Source organism: Nannospalax galili, unplaced genomic scaffold (genome assembly GCF_000622305.1).
Source record: "Nannospalax galili isolate Female #2095 unplaced genomic scaffold, S.galili_v1.0 scaffold286, whole genome shotgun sequence".
Taxonomy (NCBI): domain Eukaryota; kingdom Metazoa; phylum Chordata; class Mammalia; order Rodentia; family Spalacidae; genus Nannospalax; species Nannospalax galili.
In genome coordinates, this window is record NW_008359442.1 from 3,539,577 (window position 1) to 3,547,097 (window position 7,521).

The 7,521-nt window shown below is 41.1% G+C and overlaps 1 protein-coding gene and 1 pseudogene across 1 annotated transcript in view; one reads left to right on the top strand and one right to left on the bottom strand.

Annotated features, from left to right (window-relative positions):
• The window catches only part of Erlec1 (endoplasmic reticulum lectin 1), a gene marked incomplete in the record, with an annotated part of 34,851 nt that overhangs the window by 12,402 nt on the left and 14,928 nt on the right, over nt 1–7,521 (bottom strand). The window contains 2 exon segments of the mRNA XM_008823018.3: nt 1,702–1,761; nt 2,472–2,633. Of these exon segments, the coding sequence (XP_008821240.1) occupies nt 1,702–1,761; nt 2,472–2,633 (222 nt within the window).
• Nucleotides 3,986–4,086, top strand: LOC115068448 (annotated as a pseudogene).

Genomic DNA, 7,521 nt, shown 5'->3' on the forward strand with positions numbered 1-7,521 from the left:
TACTGTGGTAGTGGATTGGGAATGGGGCTCAGTCGACAGAGTGCTTGCCTAGCACACAAAGTCCTGAGTTTGGTCCCTAGCACCAAGTAAACAGAGACGGCATTACTAGTAGAGCATGTTATGTAATGCTAGTATTCAGGAGGTAGAGGCAGGAGGATAAGAAGCTCAAGGTCACCCCTGGTTACACAGGGAGTCTGAAGCTAGTTTGGGTTAGAGACCCTGTCTCAAAACACAAAAGAGAAAAACCAAACATTATCACAGCAAAAAGTTAAAAGGACCACCAGCAAATGTCTGGTTAAAAATATGGTTATATGAGCTCACGGGTACCTTGGGTTGCACAAGACCTTGTCTCAAAAACCCAAAGACAAAATGGTACTTTCTTTTAGCTGAAAAACTTGGTACACTTACCACTTACCAAGTCTGACCAACTCTATTGTTAATGTAGTATCTTATATTAAAAAAAGATTTATTTTTATTTTATAACTGTTCTGCCTGTATATACGTGCACCATGTTTATACGTGTGCGGTGCCCTCAGAGGCCAGAGAGGGCAATGGAGCCGCCATGTGAATGCTGAGAATTGAACCCAGGTCCTTTCCAAGAGCAGCAAATACTTTTAACCATCTCTCCAGCCCTGTATTATTCATTTCTTAAAGATGAGTTAGAAGAATAATTTCTTAAAGAACAGTCCCAATAGTCTATTATTCTACCAGGCTCATGGTAATATAAGAATATGGGTAGTTAGTGAACAATACTCCTCCATAATAACTAATTTAGTTAATATTAGGTTTTCTTGTTTCCAAAATTGGAAATACTATGATCAGTACTTCCGTATCATAACCATCTCCTGCAGGGTATAGTGGTGCTCACCTTTAATCCCAGCACTCGGGTGGCAGAGGCCAGCCTGGTCTACATAGCAAGTTCAAAGCCAGCCAGGGCTACTTTGTTGTGAGACCCTGTCTCAAAAACAAAAAAACCCTCATGATTAAAATTATTAATGCCCTTCTTTTTCCATAGAAAAGTCTAAAGATTAAAAAAAAAATTATGTGTATGTACATATGTCTGTGCATTTGAGTACAGGTGCCTGTGGAGGCCAGAAAGCCTCAGATCCCCTAGAGCAGGAGTTACAGGAGGCTGTGAGCTACTTGATAGGAGTGCTAGAAACTGAACTTGGGTCCTTTCAAGAGCAGTAAGCACTTTTTTTTTTTTTTAAGAGAGAGAGACAGTGTCTCCCTGTAGCCCCTGCTGGCCTGGAACTCACTATGTAGACCAGACTGGCCTGGATCTCCAAGATTCACCTGCCTCTGTCTCCTGAATGCTGGATTAAAGGCATGTGCCACCAGTTCAGTAAGCTCAGTAAGTACTCTTAACACTGAGTCATCACCCCAGGCCTCCACAGATTTTTTTTTTTGTCTTTTTGAGATTGGGTCTCCCTGTAGCCCCAGTTGGCCTGGAACTCATTATGTAGACCAGGCTGGTCTTGAACTCTCAGAGATTTTACCTGCCTCTGCCTCCAGAGTGCTGGGATTAAAGGTGTGCACCACCATACCTGGCTCCAGAGGATTTTAAAAACTTTTAATCTAGAGGTGGTGATGTAGCTCAGTGTTAATAAGAGTGTATGAGGCCTGGGTGTAAGCACCATCACAGGAAAACAAACTTCAATCCATCTAGCGGTAGAATGATGCATAAATGCTATGCTATACCTCATGGTACTGATGTACATGTTTGCCATAGCAGAATTCGTATTTCCACCAACCAACACCCTAAAGGGAAGAAACAGATAAAGTTATGCACAGAGACATGGGGACTGTGGACTAATGTAACATTGCCAAAAGACATTGGTGGAAAGACATCTTTTATATTCTGTAAAATCAATGGTTGAAAATTAATTGCCTCACTGCCTTCACAAAACAAGATGAAAATTCTACTTTGAGTGTATTTCCCTGTGGACTTAATGGTCAGAAGCAAAATTTTCCTCCAGAAGTTGAACTCAAATTTGAATTGTAATAACCAAAATGTGGGAAATACAATCACTGATGCCCATTCCAACAATCAACCAAAATCCTACATGATTGCCATAGAAAGATCATGTTTTCATGCTGTAAGAGAATACAATGGCTATAGATTAGAGAGGTGGAGTATGTGACTACCCAGTAAAAATATCTACTTGGGATGGCAGGATTCTGCCATTTCCCTGTAGGCAAAAACCTTTTGTTCAGCAGGGTGTGGTGGTCCACACCTTTAATCCCAGCACTTGGGAGGCAGAGGCAGGTGGATCTCTGTGAGTTTGAAGCCAGCCTAGTCTACATAGCAGGTTCTAGGCCAGCCAGTACTACGTAGTGAGACCCTGTCTCAAACAATCCAAAGCAAACACCCCGGTCCCAAACATTTTGTTTAGTGTTTCTAATGCTCATGGATTAGATAACTGACATATAAAAGTTGTAAGATAACTATTTAAAGTTTCATTTCTCACCCCATGAAAGCAGTAAGAGCCACTAAGAAACTCCTTTATGAGCTGGTCATCTGTCAGCTTGGATATGTGGGTTGTTCCAACAGTGAGCATTGGCTGAGAGCCAACAGCAATAGGTTTGTGGATCGAGGGGAATCTCTCTTCTTTAGCTGACTGCAAATCTTCCTAGAATTAAGACATGTTTATGAGCTTTCATGTCATCATGTTTTTGTTATAACTTATTATTTTAAAACTTAAAGAAATTTGAAAAATGAGTTTTCACTGAAATTTTAACATGTTTGAAGGGGATTTCGTGACAATAAAGTTAAGACAAATGTTAGTTTCACCCACCTGTTATAGGTATGATAACCCTCTGGAACACACAGGGGAAAATTTCCATTTCATGCATTTTGTTTCACTCTTGCCAATGACTTTGGTATTGACTAAGCCTTGGGTCTTTACATTTCGTCTTATAGAAGCAATCATTAAGGGCAAAGAAAGATAACATGCAGGGTGAAGAGGAGTTGGGTGGGGATAAATAGGACCATCCTTTACAATTATTCAAATAGTAGAATCCGGTTGTTGCCTTGGAGGAACCTTCACTTTACGAGAAGACACCCAAAGTAATAAGGTGCCCAGAACAAGAGAGGAAAGAGTAGTTTGAACAGATTTGGACTAAGAATTGAAATACAAAGACTTCACAAAGCGAGAACCCTTGATCAATTCTTGAGTATGAATAATCTGTGTTATGTGTATATATATGTATTAGTGACGTGTATGCTTTGTGTTTATGTATTTACATGCATGGGGCCTTGAAGAGGAGCCCTATGAGAATAACGATGTAGGGCTATTATAATATTTAAAAAATATTTTATTATTTTATGTGTATGAGTGTACTGCCTACATATATGTAAGTGCAGCCATGTAGTGCAATGCTCGTGGAGGTCAGAAGAGGGCACTGGATCCCCTGGAACTGTTAGGTGCCATGTGGGTGCTGGGAATCGATCCCAGATCCTCTGCAAGAGCAGCCAGTGCTCTTAACCACTAAGTCATCTCTCCAGCCCTAGTATTTAAAACTAAAGAGCACAGCAAGCATTAAAGGTGGGGAACTATAGCTAAGAGATCTGTATGTTCTTATAGGCATCAAACAAAGGGATGCTGTGATTTTTCTTTTTTTCCAAGGGATTGAATCCAGGGCCTCACACACATTAGTTGTACTTTATTACTCAGGTATACCCCCATGTGATCATAGTTTCAAGAAGCTACTCTAGGAGTGTCAAAGAAGAAATTGCAAGGCCAAACCTGAAGGTAGGGAGTCAAGTAAGGTCTTGCAGTACCCAGGTCAGAGATGGTAAGAATCTGAAGGAGTGACAAAATTTGGGTAGATATGAACCAGTATTTATAATCAAGGTTAGTAAGTTTGGATATGGTGGTTACCTGGATATTGAGTGAAGAGGAAATAAGTTTAAACCAGTATTGAACATGTAAGTATACTGATTATAACTGAAAGAATAGTTTATAAAAATTGGGTTTCCTGTGCTTGATTTGGCACACACATACTAAAATTAGAATGATACAGAGATTAGCACGGCCCTTGCGTAAGGATGACATGCAAATTCATGAAGTATTCCATATTTTCGAAGAATTCACAGGAGTGCTATGTATTCAACATGAAAGCAACAGTTGAAGATGAGAAACTTCAAGGTAAGATCAATGATGAGGACAAACAAGATAAGTGTAATGAAATCATCAGTTGGCTGGAAAAGAATCAGACTGCTGAGAAGGAAGAATCTGAACACCACCAGAAAGAACTGGAGAAAGTCTGCAACCCCATCATGACCAAGCTGTAGCAGAGTGCTGGTGGCATGCTGGGAGGAATGCCTGGGGGTCTCCCTGGTGGGGGAGCTCCATTAAGTACACCCAAGTAGAGATGTAGCATTGTTCTACAAGATATTTAAAGAACCTAAATCTAGGAGGTTCTATGGCAATTTTAAAGTTGAGCTGCTAAAATAAATTACTGGGCATTCTCAATACTTGAATCAGGTGCACAGGAAAATGAAGTAACACTGTACTTCATAAGCACTGTAAGTGGAAAATGCAATGTCTTCAATAAAACTATTTAAAATTGGCAAACCAAAACCAAAACAGGGTTTTCTAAGTGTGAAGTGGCTACTATGCATGCTTTTCCAGGATGTTAGAAACTATGTCTCCTTTTCCATTTGATATGGTAGTTTCCACTGACCAACTGTGGTTCTTCTGCATCTATTTGAGCTCGTAGCAGTACAAGAGACAGGGTCTTCCTGTAGCCCCAGCAGGCCTGGAAAGCACCAGGTAGACCAGGCTGGCCTCAGATCTCACAGAGATCTGCCTACCTCTGCTTCCTGAGTGTTGGGATTAAAGGTGTGTGTCACCACAACAGGCTGAAAATAACATGACACTAATTTAAGTGTTAACATTAAAAGAGAAGAAGACATAGTAAGTCCCAAGAGGCTAAGATCCAATAGATTAAACTCATAACGAAATACACAAGACTTTATTAGCATTACTGAAGAGAAACAATACAGCTGCAGTGAAGGGAAGGAGCAGGAGCACAGGTGAGCCCCGCCCCCGCTTCTTCTGGAGGGGCCACTTCCATTTCTAAGGAGAATTATTCACATAAAAACAGGACAATAGCTTTTGTTTTTTAAGACAGTCTCATGCAGACCAGGTTGACTTCAAACCTGCTACATAGCCAAGGGTGATCTTCAACTCTTAATCTTTCTGCCTCAACCTCCCAAATGCAGGGATTATAGGTGTATGTCACAACAGTTTAGGACAACAGTTTTTGTAGATTTTGAAAATTAAAAAGTGGACTCAATAGTCTATTAATCTCTGTACTGATATAAGCACACAGGTAGATCAACACATTTCTCATAGCCAAATTTCTATGTTTAGGAAAGAAAAAAATGTGTGGCAAAACTTCATTCCAACTTAAAAAGACAAGGGGCTGGAGAGATGGCTCAGTGGTTAAGAGCACTGACTGCTCTTGCAGAGGACCGGAATTCTATTCCCAACACCCACAAGGCAGCTACAAACCATCCTTAACTCCAGTTCCAGGGGAATCCAAAGCCCTCTTCTGACCTCCACAGCATTGCACGACATGGGTGCACTCACATACTTGCAGGTGATACACCTCATACATGTAAAATAAAAATAATAGGCTGGGTGTGGTGGCACACGCCTTTAATCCCAGCACTTGGGAGGCAGAAGCAGAAGGATCTCCCTGAATTCAAGGCCAGCCTGGTCTACATAGTGAGTTCCAGAAAAGCTGGGGCTACAGGGAGACCCTGTCTCAAAAAGATAAAAAAAAACCCAAAAAAACAAAAAGACCCATCTAAAAAAAAAAAAAAATTAAAAGACAAATCACATGCCAAATACACATTTTAAGGCAATTATCTCTGGTGATTATTTCTCCTATTATTATTGTTATCATTATTATTTTGTTTTTTGAGACAGTATCTCAGGCTGGCCTTGAGCCAGCTATGTAATAAAGGATGACCTTGAACTCCAGATTCTTCTGTCATAGTCTTCCACGTGCTGGGATTACAGGAATGTAGTACTGGCCTGGCTTTTTTTTTTTGGTCTTTTTGAGATAGGGTCTCCCAGTAGCCCCAGCTGTCCTGGAACTCACTCTGTAGACTGGGCTGGTCTCGAACTCACAGAGGATCCGCCTCCCTCTGCCTCCTGAGTGCAGGGATTAAAGGTGTGCGCCACCATGCCTGGCTGGCCTGGCTTTCTTTTAAAAAAGATTTTCTATTTATTTGTATGTATATCTGGATGAAAGTATGCTATATATGTGTGTGCATTTCCATGGAAACCAGAAGAGGGGGTTTTAGCTCCCGGAGCTTGAGTTACAGGTGGTTGTGAGCCACCTAATTTGGTCCTGGGAACGGAACTGGAGTCCTCTGGAAACACAGGAAATGCTCAACTTCTGAGCCATCTTTCCAGTCCCAATATGCCCTGGCTTTCAAATACACATTTTAATTATTTACTTTGTAAAGTTACAATCACTGGACTTGCTCTTTTAAAATATTTAATATTTTATTTGTTATTATTATTTTTTAACAGAGCATAGGGTAGGGGTTTATTTACAAAAGAGTGGGCGCCCCACATTTAAGGCTGCGCCGAAATTAGTGTATATTTAAGTCCACACTCAAATACAGATTCCGAGACCTCCAGATAGTTGTACAAAATGGTGAGAGAGGTGCCTCTTGGTGTTCTCAGCTTATATATCCTTTGACCCTCTCTCCATATGCAGCTAAGGTAGACTAACTGGGTGGGAGCAGACTTTTTTGTTTGTTTGAAACAAGGTCTCACTATGTAGACTAGGCTGGTTGGGAATTCATGATTCTCCTGCCTCAGATTTTTGAATGCTGGGATTACAGGCATGTTCTATCATACTCAATCAGCAAAGCATTTTTGACTGACCGCAAAGTACCCATCAGTACTTAACTCACTATTAAGTACAAGAGTAGGATGTGAGGGCTATCTGGCTGCAACACCTGTCACCCCATTGATGGCCATGGTTGATTCAGCTGATTTGGCTGGTTAGGTGGGTGTCCCCTTCCTCCCTCAAAGCTCCATGTGCATCCCTCTGAAAGCTGCGGGCTAGGTCAAAGAGGACCACCTTCCCCGATAGAGTAGGACCAATCAAGGGTATATGAATAGTTGTGCTTCCCTGCTAGAACCTCCAAACAAGCTCTCAAGAACAAGAGTAGAAGAGAATTTCTGCTCAAATTTTTTTTAACATAGAACTCAAAAATCAAACTGGAATTATGTTAAGATCGTTTCTATCAGATTGACAAATTTTTTGGTTACTGCATCCACAATGAGCCCAGCAATATTTTTGCAAAAAGTATTCACTAGCCAGGTATGGTGGTGCACGCCTTTAATCCCAGCACTCGGGAGGCAGAGGCAGGCAGATCTCTGTGAGTTCAAGGCCAGCCTGGTCTACATAGTGAGTTCCAGGCCAGCTGGGGTTACAGGGAGTCAAAAAGACCAAAAAAAAAGGTATTCACTTGAAGAGAGGTTTGGA